Source organism: Scyliorhinus canicula, chromosome 14, assembly GCF_902713615.1.
Source record: "Scyliorhinus canicula chromosome 14, sScyCan1.1, whole genome shotgun sequence".
NCBI classification, from domain to species: Eukaryota; Metazoa; Chordata; class Chondrichthyes; order Carcharhiniformes; family Scyliorhinidae; genus Scyliorhinus; species Scyliorhinus canicula.
The window spans coordinates 44,732,064-44,758,285 of NC_052159.1; the positions used below are offsets into that span (position 1 = coordinate 44,732,064).

Here is a 26,222-nt window from a genome sequence, read left to right on the forward strand (position 1 = left end):
TGCCAACTGGCTGTTCACCCTCCCCCTTTAGTATGTCCTGCAGCCGATCGGAGACATCAGTGACCCGAGCACCCGGGAGGCAACATACCATTCGGGAGTCTCGTTTTCGACCACAGAAACGCCTGTCTACTCCCCTTACAATTGAATCCCCTATGACTATAGCCCTGCCAGTCTTTTTCCCGCCCTGCTGTGCAGCAGAGCCAGCCATGGTTCCCGTAACAGCCTCCCCGAACAGGCGCCGGAATGTGGCGACTAGGGGCTTTTCACAGTAACTTCATTTGAAGCCTACTCGTGACAATAAGCGATTTTCATTTCATTTTTCATTTCATGAGCCTGGCTACTACTGCCTTCCCCTGGTGAGTCATCTCCCCCAACAGTATCCAAAACGGTATACCTGTTTTGGAGGGAGATGACCGTAGGGGACACCTGCACTGCCTTCCTTCTCTTTCTCTGCCTTTTGGTCACCCATTCCCTGTCTCCATCACCAATTCTAATCTGCGGTGTGACCAACTCACTAAACGTGCTATCCACGGCCTCCTCAGCATCGCGGATGCTCTAAAGTGAGTCCATCCGCAGTACCAGAGCCGTCATGCGGTCTAACAGGAGCTGCAGCTGGACACACATGAAGGAGTCAGGGGCATCGGCCGCGTCCCTGAACTCCCACATTGCGCATGAGGAGCATAACACGGGTATGGGATCTCCTGCCATTTTTACCCTTTACCTTAACTGATTACAAATATAGTATCAAATAATTAATAAGTGAAAGGAATAAAGATTTTACTTACCAATCACAATACTCACCAACACACGAAGAGTTAAATTTCTCCCAGCAACTGCTAACTGGAGCTCTTTCCTTGCCAGCCAATCAGGTCACTGCTTTGCTGTGATGTCACCCTTCAAGGTAAGTTTTTAAAGAGATAAACTTACCTACCCGACAACCACGGTTGTTTTTTTTGGTTAGAGGAGTGGGTAGGGAGGGAAACACTCAGCAAGTGTTTCGGGTTTAACTGTCACTTGACAACAGCCCCTTCACAAACCACCTTCAAATTACGCTGGCCGCACTGCACGTATGCAAATCTCCCCGGAACAGCCAATCAGTAGCTCCACTCTGCTGCCCTCTGCTATCCACTTGTGCTACCATGCTGTCCTTCTTGAAAACGTGCAATGGTTCTAGATCATAGAAGGCAGAGAGTAGCAATGGAAGGGTGCTTTTCTAATTGTAGGGCTGTGACTAGTGGTGTTCCGCAGGGATTAGTGCTAGGACCTTTGTTGTTCGTAGTATATATAAATGATTTGGAGGAAAATGTAACTGGTCTGATTAGTAAGTTTGCAGACGACACAAGGGTTGGTGGAATTGTGGACAGCAATGAGGACTGTCAGAGGATACAGCAGGATTTAGATCATTTGGAGACTTGGGCGGAGAGATGGCAGATGGAGTTGAATTCGGACAAATGTGAGTTAATGCATTTTGGAAGGTCTAATGCAAGTAGGGAATATACAGTGAATGGTAGAACCCTCAAGAGTATTGAAAGTCAGAAAGATCCAGGTGTACAGGTCCACAGGTCACTGAAAGGGGCAGCACAGGTGGAGAAGGTAGTCAAGAAGCATACGGCATGCTTGCCTTCATTGGCTGGGGCATTGAGTATAAGAATTGGCAAGTTATGTTGCAGCTGTATAGAACCTTAGTTCGGGACACTTGGAGTATAGTGTTCAATTCTGGTCGCCACAGCCTCACTACTCTCTCTGTGAAGAAATATATCCTCACCTCCTAAATTATTAAGTACCCAATTATTCCCCCCCCCCAAAATTAAGGAGCAAGATGCATGCCCAGCATATCTCTGCCGACCCGCCCGGCCCATTGTGGCACTGTGCCAGAGGGCGCGCCTTATCTATTTTCCAAAAGTCCGCCCGCGCCATATCCCAGCTCGCCCGTTCATTGGTCGGTTTCTCATTGTGACGTATGCTAGGGTTCCACAGCTCGCGCTGTCAATGGTAACCGCCTAGCCGCCCGTTGCCCCGCCCCCTCCCTCCGGCCTCGACTCGGCCGGCACAACAGACGCAGAGAGCGGCGGCGCTGCTGCAGGTGAGCCCCGCAGATTTCCGACTGTTTGGGGTTGTTGGCCTGCACTTAGGCCAGCTCGCACCCACCCCTGGCGCGGGCTGTTGCGCCGCGCTCGGCCCGCCGACATCGGCGAGGCCTAGTAGTCGAGGTTCGGCTTGAGGAGTGAGTCCGAGCGGCCGGACTACACGTCCCAAGATGCGCCGGCCGGTCTGCCGGGGAGGAGGAGGAGGAGGGAGAGTGTGGGGGTGACATGGGAGAACGAGTCGTTAATATGCAATTATTAATCAAGCACAGTATGAGAAAGCAGTTTGAGTCCCAGATTAGGCCGGCCCAGCTGTGTGAGGCTTTGGCGTGGATTTGCGGCAGTCTGGACGGTTGTCCTGGGCGACGAGATGCATTAGGGACTCACTCCCCAGTCAGCACAGTCTCGGGTTTCAGAAAGCAGGGCAGCACAGCAAGAATTACACGTGAAGAAAAACTACGTGTGATCAAAATTTCTGCATTTTCTATGAAGGGTGGCCAGGCAACAAAATTTCATATCTGAAATTTCCTACTCTTATATATGTATAAAAATAGCGAGTTACTCTGCCATTAATCGAGTGGCTGGGCATTCAGTAAATTCTTTTGTCCACGAATGAATTTAATTCACGACTAAATCAAAGAAAGCAGTTCCCAAACTCTCACCAGTCTTAATGATAAAGTGTTTTCCTCAAGGTTAACAAACGTCTTTGTTTCTTTAACTTGTCCTGCATACTGTGCAAAAGAACATTTTTCTTCTTTTGTTTCTAAGCATAACCTTAATTTCTCATTAGTTACATTAGTGCCAGGTACATATCTGATGTAAGCAGTTTCTGGTTCTATCATTGACAAATTCACAGTAACATATTTGCCTTTGGAATAGTAATTCTCGAGATAACATCTGCACTCGGGCTAGTCTCTCTTTCTACCATCTGCAAACGATGTCATCCAAATCTTGGCCCCTGTTCCGAACTCGCGCCAAGTCTTTGCCCATTTCTGATCGACATTGGCTGTTGAACAAGGCTTGATTTTCAAATTCCTCCATTTTTCTCTGTAATCTTCTCCAGCCTGATAATCTTGTAGGCCGCTGGGAAATGAGAGGGACCTTGCTGTGCATGTCCATGAATCCCTGGAGACAGCAGGGCAGGTAGATAAGATGGTTAAGAAGGCATATAGAATACTTGCATTTATTAATCGAAGCATAGAATATAAGAGCAGGGAGGTTATGATGGAGATGTATAAATGTTGGTTAGGCTACAGCTGGAGTACTGTGTGCAGTTTAGATCGCCACACTATAGGAAAAAATTATTACACTCGAGAGGGTGCAGAGGAGATTCACCAGGATGTTGCCTGGGCTGGGTTATAAAGCAGAGAAGGCTGAGGGGGTACCTGATTGAGGTGTATAAAATTGAGGGGCATAGATAGGGTACACAGGAAGAAACTTTTCCTATTAATGGAGGGGGTCAATAACCAGGGGGCATGGATTTAAGTTAAGGGATAGGAGGTTTATAGGAGATGTGAGAAAAATCATTTTCACCCAGAGGATGGTGGGAAACTGGAACTCTTCTGAAAGGATGGTTGAGGTGGGAACCCTCAACATTTCTGAAGTAATTAGATGGGCACTACAAATGCCATAGCATGCAAGGCTTCGGACCAAGTGCTGGAAAATAGGATTAGAGTAAATACGTGCTTGATGGCTAGCATGGACATGATGGGCCAAAGGGTCTCTTTCCATGCTGTAAAACTCTATGACTATCTCTGTTCCTCCAATTCTAACCAGTTGGACTTCTCTGATTTTAATAGTTCCACCATTGCTGGCCATGCCTTCAGCTTTCAAGTCACAAAATGCCTCCTTAAACCTTTCTGTCTGTCCTTCCTTCGAACCTGCATCTTTGATCATGGATTTATGTAATCTGGGCTGATATCTCCTTGTGACTCTTGTCAGATCTCTGTTTCACAACATTCCTATGAAGCACCTCGTGCTGCTTTACGACATTAAATGTGCTTTTAAGATACAAGTAGTTGTTGCTGGCCGCATGCCCATTAAGTGGCCAGAAAGCACATGGTTATGCCTGTAACTCCATTCTTATTTGTGCTGACACAGTAAAGCTAACGTGAGATTTAAAAGGTCTTGGAATTATGAAATGTTTCTGATATTTTTCCCTATTCACTCTTATTTTCTTGTCTGAAAGTCAGTGAGCAAGGTGGTATGAATTTTAAAATTGCTGCCAAGAATGAGCTGAGAGGTATAGGGAATTTTTTGAACATTGTGGATGGAATGCTTCTGCATGGGAAGTGGTTGAGGCTGAAGCCCAACACATCTGTTGAGTAAACTGGATAAATATTTAAAGCAGCGGAAGACATTCAGATTATTGGAAGTGATTTTGGATTGCTCAACCAGAGAGCTGGCATTGTAATAATTAACTGGATTTCCTCCCCCTGTGCTGTAAACATCTCTGCTTCCAAGAAAGCTGTAATCAATCAGCATGTTATTGAGTGAAATATTCTGAAATTTGTCCACGTTCAAAAAACAGAATTAATCAAAAATGCATATTTTAATTGTTGGTAGTGTCAAGCATTCAAGACTTTTGAATATTTGTGAGACGAGCAATTTTTTGATTTTATGCAGTTACATTTATTCCAAAGCATGCTTATTTATTCTAATATTTTACTTTCAGGAGTGTGGAGCACCATGAGTTTAGCAGAAATTTATGATAATGTGAAAAAAGGGAGGGAATATGCCCTTCTGGGAAACTATGATTCTTCAATGGTTTACTACCAAGGAGTGATCCAGCAGATTCAGAAGCACAGTCAGTCGATCAGAGATCCAGCATTAAAGATTAAATGGCAGCAGGTATGATGACCACATCTTGCTTGTTTACACATTTTCCATAATCTATCGTTTATCTCAACTACATTATTGTTTACTGGTGGTGGTATGAGGAAGTAATTTTATAGTAAAAATGTTTGGCGATTTTAAGAATTTGTATTGCACCTACTTTTCAAACCATGACTTGAAAATGTTTGTCCCCAGATGGTTTTAGAATTTTAACATTTGGCCCCTAATAAACAATACAACACATCTTTTCCTATTACGATCAGTGTGAGTATTCTGTTCCCCAACTGCTTAGGACATTGTAATGTAACAATCCCAGTTGATACTAGATATGTCAGATCCTAGAATGAAACCTGGCTTGATAGATCCTAACTTTTTTAAACTCTGGAGGACAGTTACTGAACAGGAGTCTGTTGATGAACTTTTAACACAAAGAATAAAACATTTCTAAATAAAAATGAGCTATATTACACAAGGCAGCAAGAAGGTGAGAAAGATCTCAGTACCATCGCAACAAAATGATTCTTATATTCTCAATTCCTTCATTGTAGCTATATCTTTACAGACAGACCCAAATTTGGAAATTTACAGTATCTATCTTGTACCCTCATATTCATACCCCCACCCCCAACGTCGCTGTCACTTGGGCGGCTGCAACTAAGATTAGCCCGCAGGGCTTCAAGCTCACCACTTGAGATTGCTTTCTCCTGGATCTTTATAGACACTCAAGCTTCATGCTCCAAGCATAATTTTAGATCTTTGGCTGTGCCAAGTAGAAGGCCTGTGCTACAAGGCAGTAAGGAGTCACCAATCTTCAACTGCCTCCTTGGACCTTTAGGCTTCAAATTTGCTCCCCGCTGCTCTCTCTCTAATTTGGAGCCTATTGCTCTGCTCCTTTCTCTCAACTTTACTTAATCGGATAGGTTTCTGATCTATGTACTTGTCCCTTACCTGGATCACAGCTTGGTATGGCAACTGATTGGCTCTAGACGGTAAGAAACTACAGAGAATCGTGAACATAGCCCACTCCATCATGCGAGCATGCCTCCCATCCATTGACTCTGTCTACACCTCCCACTGCCTCGGGAAAACAGCAGCATAATCAAAGCCCTCTCCCACCCGGGTTATTCTCTATCCCACCCTCTTTGGGTAGAAGATACATAAGTTTGAGAATACACACCAATAGATTCAATAACAACTCCTTCCCCGCAGTTACAGACTCCTTAATGGCCCTCTTATGGACTGAACTGATCTTTTTACGCATCTTCTCTACGTTTGTAGCGCATACCGTATACTTCACCCACTGTCTATGTTTGTGTTTCATTATGTATCCCCGTGTTTTGTGTATCACTCCTGCAACCCAAAGTTTTTAAAAAATAATTTTTATTGAAATTTTTACAAAATATAAACAACTCAGCTCTATTAACAAAACAACCGCGGTAACACCCCAGGAACAATTCCCACCCAACTTTAAAAGCAACTACAAACAAAAGGAAAAAAAAACCAAAAGAACACCCAACAACAAAAGGGAAAGAGAAAACACCCGCCACATCCCACAGACCCATGTACACAGTTCTCCCTCCCACCAATCCAAACCCCCGCCCCCCTCCGGGTTGCTGCTGCTGCCGCCGCCGGCCTACTGCAACCCAAAGTTGTGCAGGTTGGTGGATTGGCCCCGCTAAATTGCCCCTTAATTGGGTACTTTAAATTTATTCTCATGTATTTATCGTATGTTCTATGTTTTCACGTGTGGAGCGATCTGCCAGGACTGTACGCACAACAATACTTTTCACTGTACCTTGGTACACCTGATGACCTAATAAATCTAACCTAATGAATGTAGGAATTTGAGATATATTGTACTATGTTTTGGTGCAGCAAGGTTGATGAGCCTGGGTTAGTGTGTGTATGACTGCTGCAGTAGTGTTTAAAATTCCTGATTTGCAAGACTGCTCGGCTTTTGGGGAGCAAGAGGTGCAATAAAAGTGTCAGAAAAGCTTGCGTTAATGGATTTTTGTTTGGTTTAAGAGGATTCCTTGTGGAGTTGTTCATTGGAAACATTGTGTTTCAGCTGGGTAAGATATAACCAATGGGAGGAGCTAGAGTACCAGGCATTTTGCAGAAAACCATTTAAGTTTGATATTGGGATGTGAGCAGAAGTCACACATCTGCTCCCCATACACTACAGTTAAAGATCTGTCCAAGGGCGGCACGATAGCACAATAGTTAGCATAGTTGCTTCACAGCACTAGGGTCCCAGGTTCGATTTCCCGTTTGCTTCACTGTGTGGAGTCTGCACGCTCTCCCTGTGTCTGCGTGGGTTTCCTCCCACAGGTCCTGAAAGTCGTGCTGTTAGGTAATTCGGCCATTCTGAATTCTCCCTCCGTGTACCCGAACAGGCACCGGAGTATGGCAACTAGGGGCTTTTCATAGTAACTTCATTGCAGTGTTAATGTAAGCCTACTTGTGACAATAAAGATTACTTGAAAAAAAAATTAAAAGCAAAAAGATCTGTCCATAGACAGACTCGCAGTTTCTCCCCAAACAGCTTATTTAGTGTTGGGAGCTGGAAGCCAAGCTATGAAAACAATTTCTGATTCGGATAGAGATCCTGCATTGTTATGACAGCATCAGATTTCTTTCTTTAAAGCAATCAAAAGATCTCTCTTTCTCAAAGTGGAATTTCAAGACATTCCTGAGTGCTAATTGTATTTAAAAGTGGATTGAGACCCAAGATGGTTCTGTTGTTTGAGTACAAGTAAAGATAGCAGTTAAGGGTTATTGTGTCACTATTGATTAGCATTGTTTAAGGGATATTTGTAAACTTTTTTTTGTGTGACGTTAAAAGATATTTTAATACATTGTTAGGGGCTTTCTGTCCACTATCCGAGCCACTGTTGGAGTCTGATCTGGGGTCGTAAAACCTGAGACTACTTTCTGGGACCTGTTCCTGTCCCACTCCCTGGTTTGGGATCACCTTTGTTTGGGATCTTATCCCTGCCTTCCTCCCTAAGTTCTGTCTTCTGGGACACCTGTAATATGGTGCTCCTCTTCAGGTCACCTGGCCTGCAGTTTCGTACTGTTACTTTTCTTTTTTCTCCTGGCCTGAAGATGAGAAAAACAAATCACTCAATCGGAATAAGCAGCCATTATCTGGCAGTGCACGCACAGAAAACACACAAACGGGAAAAAAAATCAAATTGTGTACCCGTATTCTGATTCTAATTTAAACTTAAGATAAGATTTTGTTCTTTATTTTCATCATAGTAATGTAATATTAATGGGTCTGCGCTAACATAAAAAGGAGATTAATTAAATTGGATATGTGAAGGTTAGAAATACAGATGGGGGAAGAGGTGACATTTGACTCCAAAAATGGTGAAAGAGAATATAAAATAAATTGGTAAAGAGACTTGGATAATAAATATTGTATCGGTTATTATCATTGTATCCTACTTTACCTCTTCACCTTTTGTGGGGCTGCTCTTACATGGTTTCACTTGTACCTATCCCAAGGCTGTGGGCATGTCTCCCAGAATAATTTCTCATCCCATCTCCAGAATGACCTCTGTCTCCAAAAAGATCCACTTTGTACCTCTCTCTTTATCCTTGTCTAGGTGCTGCTCCGTTGTAAGATTCTGAGGTCACCTTCCATATATGTAGTAAACACCCACGCATTTCCCTGGATCCCACACCACCTCTACTTTAAAGCTACCAACATAACGTTAAAACCCAAATTTAAAAATTCTCAAATTTACCTCTACTTGCTCAGATTGCTGCTGATACTCCAAATTGTTCCTTACCGGGCTGCCAACTTGTATTCTCCATAAATTCTTGACTAAAACTCAACTGGATAGTCTGTAGAAAGTCTTGTTTGACCAGAACTGTGTTCAGTGTCTATACTGCTTGTCCTTATCTTCAAATCCTTCTATAGTGTTAGCTGTGCTGTGATATTCTCCAGCCCTGGATCTTATCCCCTTTAGATCCTTCTAGCTCCGGTATTCTGCATATTTTCCTTTACCTTTATCTTGCTATTAATGGCAGAGCTTTCAACCTCCTCGACCCTGCTGCCCCTTGCTGAATCTCATTACTTTTTGCTGTTCCTCTTTAAATACCCTTTTAAGACCACTTTTTTCAATCAAGATTTGCTTCTGTTCCTTCATTTCCCCCTGTAAACAATAGCAATACCTTGCATTTAAGTTGTGTTGTTAATGCAGAAAAAGTCTCAAAGTAATTCGGAGGTGAGAGGAAAAACTAAACTTGCCAAAGAAAGAGAGATTGGGAGATTAAAAATTTGGTTAAAGAGGTATGTTTGAAGTAGGGCCCTGAAGGAGAAAGATTGAAAAGTATTGGAATTTGTGTAGAGTGAAACCTGCGCAGATAAAAGCAGAGCTATCAATGGTGGGATAGATATTGCAGAACAAGTCAGAGGAAAGAAATATTCGGTGGGTGGGAGAGAAATGGAGACCAGGCATCAATGTAGGTTAGTGAAAATTAGCTGAAAGACAAGTGGGGCTTGGTGCGAAATAAGACAAGGGCAGGAGAATTTGCAAGTATTGGAATTCATGGGTGAAGGCCAGCTGAGAGAGCATTAGTTTTTTCTTTAGGTCACAAAGGCAATGCCACTGAGGTGGAGGCATGTAAAAGTAGACTGTTTTTGTCATGGATAAGATATGGGGTCAAAAGTTTGGTTCGGAGTCAAATAGGATGTCTTGGATTGTTCTCTCCCCTATATTCTGTAAATGCAAGCTTTTGATGTTTTAGGAGGAGTGCACAGGGGAATTGCCTGCTTTAGTACAGTGTGATCTTTAATGGCACTACAAAACCAGCTGGGGCTGGTTTAGCACAGGGCTAAAGAGCTGGCTTTTAAAGCAGGAATTGTGGCGACTAGGAGCTTTTCACAGTAACTTCATTTGAAGCCTACTTGTGACAAGCGATTTTCATTTAATTTCATTTCAAATGAACCTTAATTTAAAAACAAAATGGATGTCATCCCCAACATGCCCCATGACTTCAACAAAATGAAAGTTTACCTGTGATGTCTGATTGATTGGATTGTTCATTTACGGTGATCCTGCCTTTTACTTGTTGATCATGTGGAAATTCAGTAGGATCATAATTTGGAGCAGGCACCCTGCCCAATTTTCTTCTCCATAGACTAGAAATATGGAAGGCAATTGTAATGATTCTGTGTTGGTTAAAATGAACTAACTTAGCACAAATCAGAGTTCAAAGCTGAGTCTGAATGTTTGCTGCATGTGCATCATTTATCTCCTGACCTACGAGGAACCATGGAATTCTGTTCACTTGAAAAATATCATCTATTTTTATTTTTTGGAAGAGTAAAATGAATTATTTTTGGCTTGCCTCACTTCTTATTTAGATGTGAAATTAGATTTATTTTAATGGGTATATATTACCATCTTGACTCAATTTGGGATAAAAGGAAAGCCATAAATGCACAATATGGTCCTATTAATTTTGTGACTTTCCAAGATAAGGGAAGGAGTGGCTTCCATTTAAAATGTGCCCAGATCATTTTCAGATACAGTTAGAAAAGATTTGTGTTTGAGGAGGTCAAAACCGGTCTCAAAGTAATCCTGTCACAGAAATAATGAACAGAAGAATATTGCTGTGATTTGTTTTCCAGGTGCGTCAAGACTTGGTTCAAGAGTACGAGCAGGTCAAAGGTATTGTTAACACACTCGAAAATTTCAGAGTGGAGAAACCTCCAACTGATTTTTCTGCACTTCAAGATGAATGTTCCAAAGATCCCAGTGTGTGGCCACCACCCATTCCCGTTGAACACCGGTGTGTAAAGTTAATAATACTGAATGTTGGTTTTGTAAAACTTGAGTTTTAAGAGTATAAGTTCTCTTTCTGTTAATTAACACTATTTAATATCTATTTGTAACATCAGTGTTAATTGTATATTTGATAATGCAATTTTAAGGCAACAAAGTACAAATCTAATGTTGATATGCCAGCAAATATTTTGTGCATAGTGGTGGGCAAATTAAGATGTAGGAAATGTGGGGCATTACAGTGGCACAGTGGTTAACACTGCTGCCTCACTGTGTTGAGGACTCTGATTCGATCCTGGCCCCAGGTTACTGTCTGTGTGGAGTTTGCACATTTTCCCCATGTCTGCGTGGGTCTCACCATCGCAACCTAAAGATGTGCAGGGTGGGTAGATTGGCCTTGCTAAATTGCTCTTTAATTGGAAAAAATAATTGGATACTCTAAATTTATAAAAGAAAAAAAGATGAAGGAGAAGGAATAGACCAGACTATCCATTGCAGCTACTCTGCAATTCAGTAAGGTCATGGCTCCATTTTCCCATGATTCCCATATCCCTTTACGAACCTTTGATCTTGTTCTTGATTGTATTCATCGACTGAGCATCCACTGCCCTCTGGGATAGACAACTATAAAGGTTTACAACTTGAAAGAAGAAATTTCTTCTCATCGCAGTTCTAACTGGCTGATCCCCTTATTACGTGACTCTGACCTCTAGTTCTCTATACTCCTGCCAGGGGAAACAACCTCACACCATGTATCTTGTCAAGCCCTGTAAGAACTTTATATGCTTCAATTAAAACATTTCTTATTCTTCTAAACTCCCTGATACTCATAGGACAGCCCTCTCATCACTTTCTGTTCATTCATGTGAGCGTTGCTGGCTGGGCCAGCATTTATTACCCATCCCTGAGGGCATTTAAGAGTCGACCACATTGCTGTGGATCTTGAGTCACATATAGGCAGACAGTTTAGATGACAGGTTTCCACCCCATAAGGACATTAGTGAACTGATGGGTTTTTAATGACAGTGGTTTCATGGTCATTATTAGACTTTTAATTCCAGATTTTTATCAAATTCACATTTTACCTTCTGTCAGAGCATTGGGTCAAGGATTACTAGTTCAGTGACAATACCATTGCACTACTGGGTATCCTTTAAGAAACCAATTTATTGAACTTTCATTGCACCCTGTCGAGGGCAAGTATATCTTTTCTTGGGTAAAATTGTAAACCGTGCTCCAGACATGGTCCCGCCAGAGCCCTGTGTAATTGCAGTAAGGTTTGTTCACACCCTGTGTAATTGCAGTAAGGTTTGTTATTGAATAAGCGCATTTACTTCAGCGGCTTTTCCCCGGCGGCTTTTCAAAAATGCCGGTTATGATTCCGGGCACCTCATTGGCGGGCCGCATAAAAACCTTTGTCGGGCCGCATGTGGCCCGCGGGCCGTAGTTTGCCCACCCCTGATGTAGATTGATGCATGTTCTCTGCTTCCTGAAGTTGATGATAATCTCCTTCGTTTTGTTGACATTGAGGGAGAGATTGTTGTCGTCGCACCAGTTCACCAGATTCTCTGTCTCATTCCTATACTCTGTTGCGTCATTGTTTGAAATCCGACCAGCTACGGTGGTGTCATCAGCAAATTTGAAAATCGAGTTGGAGGGGAATTTGGCCACACAGTCATAGGTGTATAAGGAGTATAGTAAGGGGCTGAGGACACAGCCTTGTGGGGCACCGGTGTTGAGGATGATCGTGCTATGTTCCTAGAACTGGACTGTGGCATTTTCCCTTCTACTGATGTCAGGGTATAGCCAATGTTCTGCTATTCACACATCTTATAGACACGTTATTTGCTTCTTGTCCTGTTTCCAATTCCTTTGGGCTTGCTCCATCAACTTTTGTCATTCAATCTCTTATCTCCCACATTAGCGCAGACCTACCTTTTAATTTTTTTCCCACCTCCCTGCCGCTGCCCCTGTCCCTGCCCCCGTCCCCGTTTGTGGCTCTGTGTCATGAAGGCCCTCCTTCTCGACCGTGTTCCTCGCCTGAGTTGTCATGACCCTCTGGTTAAATCATCACCAGCCAGCTCTCTCAAAGGCGAGTGCAACCTATGGTCCTCTGGGACTGTGGCGACCTTACTTTTACATTGCGCTTAATGATGTTGACCATATTTCTGGTTGTCAGAAGCCCCCAGTAACTGTGTCAAATGGTTCAAGGAGAACAGTTTATACCCGATTTGTTGGTCAGCTTGACTCTGTTCTGGTACCTTGCATTTGATTTGAATGTTTTCTGTTTTATGTCCCAATTTTGAGCAAATAATTCATGATGACACCTTACTGAGGCAGTGCAGCATTATTAAATGTGCCATTACATGTGACATCAAGCTGAAGTCCAGATAGAAGCAAAAGATCTGATAGCATTTGTTTGGATAATATTTTTTTTAAAAATAATTATTTATAGTACCCAATTATTATTTTTCTTTCAATTAAGGGGCAATTTAGCATGGCCAATCCACCTAGCCTGCACATATTTTTGTTTGTGGGGATGAGACCCATGCGACCCAGGGAGAATGTGCAAACTCCACATGAACAGTGACCTGGGGCCGGTATCGAACCCGATTCTTTTGCGTCTTGAGGAAAATATTTTTAAAACATCAAAGAATGTTTTTACATTTAAGACCTAGAATTAAATAATACCTATTATATTGAGTGGGGGTTTAATTACTGTTTTAAAGAATCATAAGATTGTATAAATTTACAGTATTTTTTTGTGGATGTCAAATTTCATTGCATTAACATTAAACTGATTTTTGTTTTTGGAAAAAATATGTATAATCAATACTTTCACTTTTCAGTCACACCGCTTGGAAAGATTCAGTTAGTGCTGATCACTTAGTAGCATATTCTTCTGGCATCGCCTGTTTGCAACAAATGAGTGCCCTACCTTACAGTGTCACATTGAATTTCAGAGCTCCTCTGATGAAGCGGCCGAATCGTGAGGTTAAGCCTGTGCGAAAAGAGTCACCAGTTGTCCAAGCACGAGGACTTGTGGGTCGAGGTCAGCAGGCTGGTAGAGCTGAAAAATCTAGCAACAGGCATAGCAGTGATTCCAGAGCAAGGGGCAAAGATGACAAGGTATGCATTTGGTGCTCTCTGTTAATTAGGCAATTATGAAACTTTTTTTTTCACTTATAGGCAGGGTTTTTAAATTTTCTTTAAGTTTAGATATTAGATATCTATTTGATATTGTTACTAAGGGCCAAAATGTTGAATCGATCTGGTGGAAATTTAAAAAAGCAAGGAAAAAAATCCTTGGTAGAACTAATTTACAGGCCCCCGAGCAATACTTCCATAGTATTGTATAAACCAAGAAATAATAAGGGCTTGTGAGAAGGGAGCAATGGTAATCATGGGTGATTTTAATACGTATATTGGCTGGATTAAGCTTCAAAGAGTGTATGAAGCATTGGGCGCAATTCTCCGCACTCACGACGGTGCGGAGAATAGCGTGGCTCGTAAAATTTTACGGCCACGTTGTTCCGACGCCCTCCCGCTATTCTCCCCCCTCCCCCACGCCCGACTCCCGATACGAATCGCTGCCGCCGTTTTTTTACGGCCGGCAGCGATTCTCAGCTGTTCGATGGGCCGAGTTCCCAGCCCTTTACGGCTGTTTTTATGAACGGCAAACACACCTGGTCTGGCCGTTCGTAAAAACGGCCGTAAACTCTCGATCTTTAAAACCATGGCACCGATTGGCACGGCAGTACCACGGCCGTGCCAAGGGTGCCATGGGCCCGCGATCGGTGGGCACCGATCGCGGGCAGTGGGCCCGCTGCCCGCGCACTCTTTGTCCCTCCGCCGCCCCGCTGTATCACTTCGCGGGGCGGCTGAGGGGCAACCTGGCCCGCGCATGCGCGGGTTTCGCGCAAATGCGCGATGACGTTATGCGGGGGTTGGAGTCTTCCAATCCGCGCATGCGCGGCTGACGTCATATGACGCGTCAGCCGGCGCTAACTCTGGCAAGCGGGCTTAACGAAATTCGTTAAGCCCGCGATGCCGGAGTTTACGGCGTCGGCATGCTAGCCCCGACCGGGGACCAGAATCGGTTCCCGGTCGGGAAGGGGGGGGCTGGCGTCAAACCCGCCCGGATTTGACGCCAGCCTTACGATTTCTCCCCATATGGGAGAATCGCGCCCATTGTTTCTGAGAGCAATATGTTATGGAGCTAACCACGGAGTAGGCTATTTTAGATTTAGTATTATGTAACGAAGAAGGGTTGATAAATAGTCTTGTCGTTAAGGAACCTCTCGGAAGGAGTGATCACAGCATGCTAGAATTTCACATTCTGATTGAGCGAGAGAAGACATCGTGCCATACTAGTGTTGGGCAGAGGTAATTATACAGGCCTGAGCAAAGAGTTGGCCCCAGTAACTGGGCACAAATAATTGAGGGTAGGACAGTTGAGGAACAATGGCTGATGTTCAGAAGGATATTAAATATCTCTCAATTAAAGTATATTCCTGAGAGGAAGAGGAATTACAAAAGAGAGAAAAAAGTTCCATGGCTAAACAAGGAAGGCACAAAGGCAAAAACCTAGGGCATACCATACTGCAAAAGCTAATGGTAAGGTGGAGGATTGGGAGAACTTTAAGGTTCAGCAAAAGGCTGCTAAAAATAAAATCTAATGGAAACTAGCAGAATGCATAAATACTGATACCAAACGCTTCTATAAGTATATAAAGAGGAAGAGAATAGCTAAAGTAAATGTTGTCCCTTTAGAGGACGCTACTGGTGCGGCGATAATGGGGAACACAGAGATTGCGGAAGCACTGAGCCAATATTCTGTCTCTGTCTTCATGGTAGAAGATAATAAAAAATTTCAAAAAGCTACAATTAATGCAGAGGAATTAGGTGCAATAACCATCATTAGGGAGATGGTATTGAATAAATCATGGTATTAAAGGCAGAAAAGTCTCTGGGACCTGTTGGCCTGCAGCCAAGGGTATTAAGGGAGGTAGCAGCAGAGATAGTGGATGCATTGGTTATGATATGTCAGAATTCTCTGGATTCTGGAAGGGTCCCGGTGGATTGGAAACATGCTAATGTGGCACCCTTATTCAAAAAGGTACGGGCGCAAAAAGTAGGAAACTGCAGACCAGTTAGCTTGACCTCTGTGGTGGAGAAGTTGCTGGAATCAATCGTTGAGGAGGAGATGGGCAGTACGGTGGCCCATTGTTGCCTACGGCACCGAGAACCCGGGTTCGTATCCCGGCTCTGGGTCACTGTCCGTGAAGAGTTTGCACGTTCTCCCCGTGTCTGCGTGGGTTTCACCCCCACAACCCAAAAGATGTGCAGGATAGGTGGATTGGCCACGCTAAATTGCCCCTTAATTGGAAAAAATAATTGGGTACTCTAAATTTAAAAAAAAAATTAAGGAGGAGATGACTGAATATTTGGAAAGACAAAGCTCAATCCACCAGTGTGGCATGGCTTTATGAAGGGTAAATCATGCTTGAAAAACATGCTCGAGTTCTTTGAGGATGCAACCAGCAAGATGAATAAGGGGGAACCTGTAGGTGTGGTATATCTAGACTTCCAGAAGGCATTTGACAAGACGCTGCATAAAAGACTGATTCCGAAGGTGAGATTGCAGGGGATTGGAGGAAGAGGACTAGATTGGATGGAGGACTAGCTGAATGAAAGCAGAGGGCTGGAATAAATGGGTTCTTCTCTGCCTGGGGAACTGTAACCAGCCGCATGCTGCAGGGGTCAATCCTCGGACCTCAACTGCTCACAATCTATATAAAAGTACAGTGAGAAGTCTTGCAACACCAGGTTAAAGTCCAACAGGTTTGTTTCAAACACGAGCTTTCGGAGCACTACTCCTTCCTCAGGTGAATGGAGGAAATGAGGATTCACCTGAGGAAGGAGCAGTGCTCCGAAAGTTCGTGTTTGAAACAAACCTGTTGGATTTTAACCTGGTGTTGCAAGACTTCTCACTGTGCTCACCCCAGTCCAATGCCGGCATCTCCACATCATATATAAAAGTAGGGACAGAGTGTAACATAGCAGAAGTATTGCAATTGTATAGGGTGTGGTGAGTTCACATCTGGAGTATTGTGTCCAGTTTGGGTCTCCTTATTTGAGGAAGGATGTGATGGCATTCGAGACAATTCAGAGGAGATTCGCCAGATTGATTCCAGGATGAAGTATGAAGAGAGATTAAACGCTTTGAGCTTGTACGCGCTGGAGTTTAGAAGGATGAGAGGTCCTCTGATCGAGGTATATAAGATACTAAAAGAGATTGATAAAGTAAACTTGTTCCCCCTTGTAGGGCAATTTAGAACGAGAGGTCACAGATATAGATTGAGAGGCGGTAGATTTAAAACTGAGATGAGGAGGAATTACTACTTGCAGAGGGTAATGAATTTGTGGAACATGCTGCCCCATAGTGCGGTGGAATCTGAGTCATTAAATGGTTTCAAGAAGGAGATAGATATACTTCTGATGAAATGAGTTTTAAAGGGAAATGGGGAACAAGTGGGAGGTGGATTTGAGACCAAGAATAGATTAGCCATGATCTGATTGAATGACAGAGCAGGCTCGAAGGGCTGAATTTCCTACTTCTGCTCCTAATTGCTATGTATGTTCCTAATTGTCCTTGAGAACTTGAACTACTGCTGTCCATGCGGTGTAAGTACACCCACAGTGCTGATAGAGGACGTTCCAAAGTTTTGATAGTGATGATGAAGGAATGGCAATACAGTTCAAGTCAAGGTAGAATGTCTGGTGATGGGGAACATGCAGGTGGTGCCGTTGCCATTTACTGGCTTCTCTTGTCCTTTTAGATGGTAGTCATGTGTTTGGGAGGTACTGTCAAAAGAAGCTTTGGCGAGTTAACTGCAATGCATCTTGTACATACAGCACAACAGCCATGAAGCACTGGTGATAGTTTTTTTTAAATTCAGGGTGCCCAATTAATTTTTTCAATTAAGGGGCAATTTAGCGTGGCCAATCATAGAATTTACAGTGCAGAAGGAGGCCACTCGGCCCATCGAGTCTGCATCGGCTCTTGGACAGAGCACCCTACCCGAGGTCAACACCTCCCCATAACCCAGTAACTCCACCCAACACTGACGGCAATTTTGGACACTAAGGGCAATTTATCATGGCCAATCCACCTAACCTGCACATCTTTAGACTGTGGGAGGAAACCGGAGCACCCGGAGGAAACCCACGCACACACGGGGAGGATGTGCAGACTCCGCACAGACAGTGACCCAAGGCGGAATCGAACCTGGGACCCTGGAGCTGTGAAGCAATTATGCTATCCACAATGCTACCGTGCTGCCCTAAATCCACCTACCCTGCACATCATTGGGTTGTGGGCCGAAACCCACGCAGACATGAGGAGAATGTGCAAACTCCACATGGACAGTGACACAGAGCTGGGATTGAACCTGGGACCTCGGCGCCATGAGGCAGCAGTGCTAACCACTGTGACACCATGCTGCCCCTAGCACCAGTGATAGTTGCATGTTTAAGCTGCTGGGTGTGGTGCCAATCAATGGAGGTACTTTTTCCTGTACAATGTAAGGTGGTTTGGGTGTTGTTTGAACCCCACACATTGAGCCAAGTGGAGAGTATTCCTGACTTATGCCTTGTAGATAGTTGAAGAACATTCAGAAGTATTACTTGCTGCAAACTACTCCGCTTTTGAGTTGCTCTTGTAACCACAGTATTTATATGGCTAGTTTAGTTAAGTCTCTGGTCATTGGTAATTCCCAGGATGTAGGGAATTCAGCAATGGTAATAACAGTTAGATTATATTGTTGGAGATTGTCATTATGTGGCACTGATGTGGTATGAATATCCTTAATCGTGGAAGAAGAATGCTTGCTGGTGGAACTCGGGGACCGTGTGACTGTATTTAAGAAGCTAACTACAGAGGAGTGTCCCTGATTCCTGCGCAGCAAAGGTCATTGCAAGGACCCTCCTCAACCACCTAATTCCAGGGGCTGAGGAGCTCCTGCCAGAGTCTAAGTCCAGTTTTCACCCATCGAGAGCCACCACAGGCATGATAGAAGCATAGAAAAGTTATGGCACAGAAAGAGGACATTCATTCCATCGTGTTTGCACTGGTCAAAAAAAGAAACTAGCTACTCATTTTAATCCCACTTTCCAACACATGCCATGTAGGTTGCAGCACCTCAGGTGCAGATGCAGGTATATTGCAACTGTTGAGTGTTTCAGCTGTTTAAAAAAAAATGTTTCCAATTAACAGCCAATTTAGTGTGGCCAATCCACCTACCCCGCACATCTTTGGGTTGTGGGGGCGAAACCCACGCCGACACGGGGAGAATGTGCAAACTCCACACGGACAGTGACCCAGAGCTAGGATTGAACCTGAGACCTCGGCACAGTGAGGCAGCAGTGCTAACCACTGCACCACCGTGCCACCCCAACTCCATTTTCCTGTCTATCCCCTATGCCCTTCAACTCCTTTGTCAGTCAAAAATCTATCCAACTCAGCCTTAAAAAAATTTACTGATTCTGCTTCTAGTGCTCCCTGGGGAAGAGAATTCCACGGATTAACAACCCTCTAAGTGAGGGATTCCTAAGCTTTAAACTGTATTTCCTTGTTGTGAAATATCCTCCCAGCATCTACCTTGTCAAGTCTCTCAGAATCTTCTGTTTCAATAAGATCACCTCCCTTACTTCAAATTACAGTGGTTCCGGGCCTGACCTGTCCAGTCCCTTTTCTCATAAGATAATACCTTTTATCCTAGGATTAGTTGAGTGAGCCTTCTCTGAACTGCTAATGCAGTCATATCCTTGGGTAAGGAGACCAAAGCTATACAGTGTTCCAGACAGTCTCCCAGACACAGTCTCACCAATGCCTTGTACAATTGTAGCAAAACATTCCTACTTTTATATTCCATTTCCCTTGCAATAAACCACAAAATTCCATTTGCCTGCCTAATCAGTTGCTGTAACTGCATACTACGTTTTCGTGATTCATGTACCAAGACACCCACACTCTTCTAATGCAGAGCTCTGCAATCTTTCTCCATTTAAGTAATGTATTGCTTTTCCGTTCTTCCTGACAATGTGGAAAAGTTCGCATTTTCCCACATTATACTACATCTGTTAAATTGGTGCCCACTCACTTAACCTATCCTATCCCTTTGCAGATACCTTGTGTCCTCCTCACAATTTACATTCTTGCCTATCTTTGTGTCATTGGCAAATTTAGCAGCAATAAATATGGTCCCTTCATCAATGTAATTGATGGATTGTAAATAGGCGAGGGTCCAATATGAATCCCTGTGGCACTCTGCAAATTACAATTTGCCAACCTGAAAATAACCCATTTATCCCTACCCATTACTTCCTGTTAGCTAACCAGTCGTCATCCATGATGTGTTACCCCATATACCACAAACTCTGATTCTATATAGTAATCTTTCATGTGGCACCTTATTAAATACCTTTTGGAAATCCAAATATACCACATCTACAGATTCACCTTTTCCACGTTACTTGTTACTCCTTCAAGGGCTAAAATAAATGAGTCAACCATGATTTCCTTTTCACATGTTCTGAAAGGGAAATCAAATGAGCAGAATTCATTTTGAAAATAAAATTTACAATAAGGTCAAATGAGTCGGATGTTTTAAATAAAAAGTCATAAATTTACATGTTTGTATGTATCAGAATAGTGTTAAAGAGCCTTTAAATAGTTTAAGAAAGATCACTAACAGTCAATTTGGAAGTTGAAATGTTTTCCAGTCCTTGGTGGCTTGAAATTTTAAAATTATTCATTAAGAGACTTTGGAGGAGGGTTGTTATGCCTGGAAATATCAGCCCCAAAATGTTGTTCTGAAAATACTTTGTGATTTGTACACAATCAGCCCAAATTCTAGCCAATTTGATCTTGAGGTCAATGGGTGCAGCACTGATTGCCCCCTTGCCATTGGGAACCAAACATATAAAGTAGTCCTATATTAAACAATTGACAATTTCAAATTCTCATTACTTCTTCAGATGAAAATGGTTATTAATTTCTCATTCCTCAGCTAAAGGCAAGATAAATGGTAGCCTTTTAATGTTCTTGCCTTCTAAAGGGCTCAGTTGCTCCGTTTATGTTTTCATGCTCACTACTGTGTCAAAGGGTGGGACTTGAATGAGTCTACCTTCTAACATGAGCTTTATAAATTTACTTGGTGTTTTTACACACCTATTGATATAAAACAATAATAGAATATTAATGATCTCTTGTCAACTTGGTTACAGGGCAAAAGGAATCTGCAGGAAGCAGCGGGTGATTCAGATGGCAAAAGATTTGATGGAACTGGTTACGATAAGGACTTAGTTGATGTTCTGGAGAGAGATATTATTTCCAGGAATCCAAATGTCCATTGGTATTCAGTTTTAATACTGGGGTTTTAAAAGTACTCGGGTTTTGGTCATGGGTGCAAAACTTAGCATCTTCATTTTCTGTTCAGGGATGATATAGCTGATTTAGAAGACGCTAAGAGACTTTTGAGAGAAGCTGTCGTGCTACCCATGTGGATGCCTGACTTCTTCAAGGGAATAAGGCGACCCTGGAAGGTAGGAATTCGTTTTTTTGTTGAGATCTTTATAGAATTATAGGCCTTTTGACTTGATACAACTATGTTGGCTCTTTGAAAGAGCAGTCCAATTTTGTCCTACACTTCATTTTTTCCCCATAATTCGGCACATTAGTTGTCTTCAGGACCATGCTTAATTGCCTTTTTAAAGTTCCTATGGAATCTGATTCCACCACCTTTTTATGTCGTGTGTTCCAGATCTTAATCCTGTCTGAAAAGATGTCTCCTTATTTCTTCCAGCTCTTCTGCTACATATTTCAAACCTGAGCCCTGGTTACTGACTCCCCTTGCCAGAAGAAATAGTTTCTTCCTATTGCTCTATCAAAACTCCTCATAACTTTGATTGCCTCGATTAAAGTTTAACCCTCTAACCTTTTCTGCAGGAGAACAATCTCAGATATCCAAGGGTAAACCTTCTCTCTTCCTTCTCTTTGGCCTTGGCTATTGTGATGCCCAGAAATATACTAACTGCTCTGGCTGAGGTCTAATCAGAGATTTGTGAAGGTTTAATGTGATTTCCATAAGACTATATGACATTGGAGCAGAATTAGGCCATTCAGCCCATCATGTCTTCTCCGCCATTCATTCATGGCTAATATGTTTCTCATCCCCATTCTCCTGCCTTCTCCCCCCCCCAGTACCCCTGATTAATCAATAACCTATCTATCTCTGTCTGAAAGACACTCAGTGATTTGGCCTCCTCACCCTTCTGCGGCAAAGGGTTCCACAAATTCACCAGCCTCTGGCTGAAGAAATTCTTCCTCATCTCTGTTTCAAAGGATCATCCCTTCAGTCTGAGGCTGTGCCCATGGGTTCTAGTTTTTCCTACTAGTGGAAACATCCTCTCCACTTCCACTCTATCAAGGCCTCTCAACATCCAGCAAGTTTCAATAAGATCCCCCCTCATCCTTCTGAACTCCAAAGAGTACAGACCCAGAGTCCACAACCGGTCCAAATATGACAAGCTCTTCATTCCAGGGATCATTCTTGTGAACCTCCTCTGGACCCCTTCCAAGCCAGCACTTAGATACGGGACCCAAAGCTGCTCTCAATAATCCAAATGGGGTCTGACCAGAGCCTTATATAGCATCAGAAATACATCCCTACTCTTGTGTTCCTGTTTTTTTAAATTAAGTGCCTCAATTTGCAAAGCCAAGTATCCCATATGCTTTCTTTTTTTTTTGTAAATTAATAAAAAATAAACTTAAAGTACCCAATTCATTTTTTCCAATTAAGGGGCAATTTAGAGTGGCCAATCCACCTACCAGGCACATCTTTGGGTTGTGGGGGCGGAACCCACACAAACAAGGGGAGAATGTGCAAACTCCACACGGACAGTGACCCAGAGCCGGGATCGAACCTGGGACCTCAGCATCGTGAGGCAGCAGTGCTAACCACTGCGCCACTGTGCTGCCCTGCCCTCCATATGCTTTCTTAACTTCCACCTTCAACATGTACTCCCAATCCCTTCTGTTCTTGCACGTATCCTCAAAACCACATTGTTTACATTAAGCACACTTTCCATGCTGTTCATACTCTTTTTAAATTTATGGTCGTCCACATTCATTATTGTGTGTTCAATGCAGACTAAAGGTTATGTATGAAGGGGAGAATACTACATACAAAGTTAACTTCCCAGACTAAAACAGATGTGATTTTGTGTTACTGCCTGATAATTGTGTTGTTTCCTTCCTCCACTCTTACGGCAACCAACCTAACATCAATTTTAAAAAATAGATATACTTTTATTTGGTTTTCAACATTTTAACATTTTATACATAAAACAAAACAATCCCCAACAAAACGAATGACAAAAGAAACCCCCCCCCCCCCCCCCCACATAACTCAAAGAATAACCCCATCCCATCCCAATCTCCCTCCCTTAGCAGTTGATGGTAACCAACTCTTTAATACGTAGACCCCCATCTCTTGTGAAACCCCTCGATCGCCCCCCTCAAGGTGAACGTCACTTTCTCAAGATACAGGAAATCCAGTAGGGCCCCCAGCCACATTGAGGCACAGGGCAGAAAAGCTGGCCAATTGGACCTGCCTGCGAGCAATCAGCGAGGCGAAGGATAAACATCCACCCCTGTCTGCAGCTCTGGCAGGTACAACACCCGAAATGTGGCCCCCAGAGCACTGGGTTCCAAGTCCAGGTGCAACATTGCTGACATGGTGCTGTTAAAAGACCTCCAACGTTTCTCCAACTTTGGGTAGGACCAGAACATATGTACATGGTAGGTCTGGCCTCTTCCACACCGATTGCAAGTATCCTCCACCCCCTAAAACAATCGGCTCATCCTCATCACGTGCGCTCTGTGCACCACATTTAACTGTATTAACCCCAATCTCTCGCACAGAGTTGAGGCATTCACCCTCCGCAACACCTCATACCACAATCCGCCACCAGAAAAGTCGAGAAAACCTTCTTTACAAAATCTGGCATCTGCATATAACCCCCCCACCCCCACTCCTCCCATCTCGGCGGCTCAAACAAATAATTCCGTCGGCATCAGCCTCGACTCCCACCCCAACTTAAAATGTTGCCGAAATTGCTTCCATATCTTCTGCATGGCCACCACTTTTGGACTACCCAAATATTTCCCCATAGCAAACTGAAGCTGCTGTCAGCGTCCGCAACCTGACCTACACGAGCCTGCCACCACCCTCCCTGATCCAACCCCGCACCTTCTCTGCATTCGCCACCCAATAATAATACATCAGATTCGGCAGAGCCAAACCACCTCACTGTCGCCCTCTCTGAAGCACTATCTTCCGAACCCTCGCAACCATACCTGCCCAGGCAAACAACAAAATCAACCATTCACCCACAAATAATGCTTTCGGCAAGACTGGTAAACACTGGAATAAAAACAAAAACCGCGGCAGAACATTCATCTTTACTGCCTGTATCGGCCTGCCAATGATAGGGCGAGGCTGTCCCACCGCAACATGGGCAGCACGGTAGCACAGTGGTTAGCATTGTAGCTTCACAGCGCGCAGGTTCAATTCCCGGCTGGGTCACTGTCTGTGCGGAGTCTGCATGTTTTCCTCGTCGTGCTGTTAGGTAATTTGGACATTCTAAATTCTCCCTCTGTGTACCCGAGCAGGTGCCGGAATGAAGTTACCAGTAACTTTGTTGAAATGCAAGACTACTTGTGACAATAAAGATTATTATTATTATTATTATTAACGGATCGGCTTGACCCTCTCCACCGGGCTAGTAAAATTCAATTTATGGAGCTGGGCCCAATCCTGAGCCACCTGCACCCCCAGATACATGAAGTGAATAGTCGCCACACAAAACGGTAATCCCCCCCCCAAGCCAGCTCCTGCCCCTGGCAGTTAGGCCAAAAAGCACTCGCACTTCTCCAAATTCAATTTGTATCCCGAAAAGGCCCTAAATAAATCACTTAAGCAGCCTCATTTATATCACCCACTGTGGGAAACGGGTTGGAAATATACAACAAAAGGTCATCAGCATGCAAGGACACCCTTTGCTCCACCCTCCTCCACTTATCCAAGTTCCTCAATGCAATGGCCAAGGGCTCTATCGCCAGCGCAAACAAAAGAGGGCACATGGGACACCTCTGCCTGGTTCCCCTATGCAGCAGAAAATATCACATGTTCACCTCATTTGTACGCACACTCGCCTTTGGTTCCTTATACAACAATTTAACCCACGCCACGATCAAAGGCATTCTCTGCATCCAGCCCCACCATCACCTTCTGCCCTTCGCCCCCCCCCCCCTCCTCCCCATTCTGTTGGGGAGAGGACCACGCTTAACAAGCGCCACACATTCGAGGACAACTACCTACCCTTTACATATCCTGTCTGATCCTACCCAACCACCTGCAGAAGGCACTCCTCCAACCTATACGCCAACCCACTTTGGCAAGAATATTGGCACCTATATTCAACAGTGGATATTGGGAGATATAACCTACACTCCATAGGGTCATTATTCTTTTTTAACAGCAGCGAAATAGACACCTGTCCCATCGTTTCTGGAAGCGCCCCCCTCCTAGCTACCGCGCCCTCCAACATCTCCACCAACAGCAGCGCCAGCCTATCCTAAAACCTCTTATAAAACTTCACCGGAAACCATTCGGCCCCGGTGTTTTACCTGTCTGCATCTTCCCTACCGCTGTCCAAACCACCTCAATCCCCATTGGCTCCGCCAACTCTGCCCTATCTTCCTCTCTCTCACTGCAGGACACTCCAGCCCCTCCAAAAAATCCCTCCTAGCCCACTCATCTCCCAGGGGCTCCTACCTATACAACTCTTATAAAACTCCTCAAATGCCCCATTCACTTGCTCTGGCACAGCCACCAGCCCCCTCATCCTGTCCTGAACCTGAACAATCTCCTGGGAACTGCCGGCCAGTGGAGCTGTCCTATCAGCAAGCAGCTGGCATACGCCCTGTACTCTTATAACACACACTTAAGAAAGATAAGGATCCGACGTAGTGTGGGTTGTATAGGCCCATATCACTTTTAAACGTGATCGCAAAGATATTGGCGAAGGTACTGGCGGGGTAAGCTAGAGGAGTGCCTCCCGAAGGTGATAGGTGAAGATCAGATGAGGGTTGTGAGAGGGAGGCAGCTCTTTTCGAACATTAGGAGGGTATTTAACGTGGTTATGGTACCGGCGGAGGGGAAGGAAACAGAGGTAGTTGTGGCATTGGACGCCGAGAAAGCGTTTGACTGGGTAGAATGGAGCTACTTGATGGCAGTTATGGAGTGGTTTGGGATTGGACCAAGATTTGTGGACTGGGTAAAGCTACTATATAGGCCTGAGTTTAGAAGAAGAGTCACACTCAAAAGCTGCCTGACCTCCTGTGTTTTTCCAGCATTTTCTGTATCTTTTACAG

General features: G+C 43.9%; 1 protein-coding gene across 1 annotated transcript in view; it reads left to right on the forward strand.

Moving 5' to 3' along the window:
- Positions 1-1,951: 1,951 nt before the first annotated feature.
- Positions 1,952-26,222, forward strand: part of katnal1 (katanin p60 subunit A-like 1) — a 34,158-nt gene continuing 9,887 nt past the window's right edge. The window contains exons 1-6 of the mRNA XM_038818264.1: positions 1,952-2,083; positions 4,759-4,934; positions 10,567-10,727; positions 13,684-13,849; positions 21,011-21,138; positions 21,223-21,328. Of these exons, the coding sequence (XP_038674192.1) occupies positions 4,773-4,934; positions 10,567-10,727; positions 13,684-13,849; positions 21,011-21,138; positions 21,223-21,328 (723 nt within the window). The 5' untranslated portion in view covers positions 1,952-2,083; positions 4,759-4,772. The remainder of the gene's footprint in view (positions 2,084-4,758; positions 4,935-10,566; positions 10,728-13,683; positions 13,850-21,010; positions 21,139-21,222; positions 21,329-26,222) is intronic.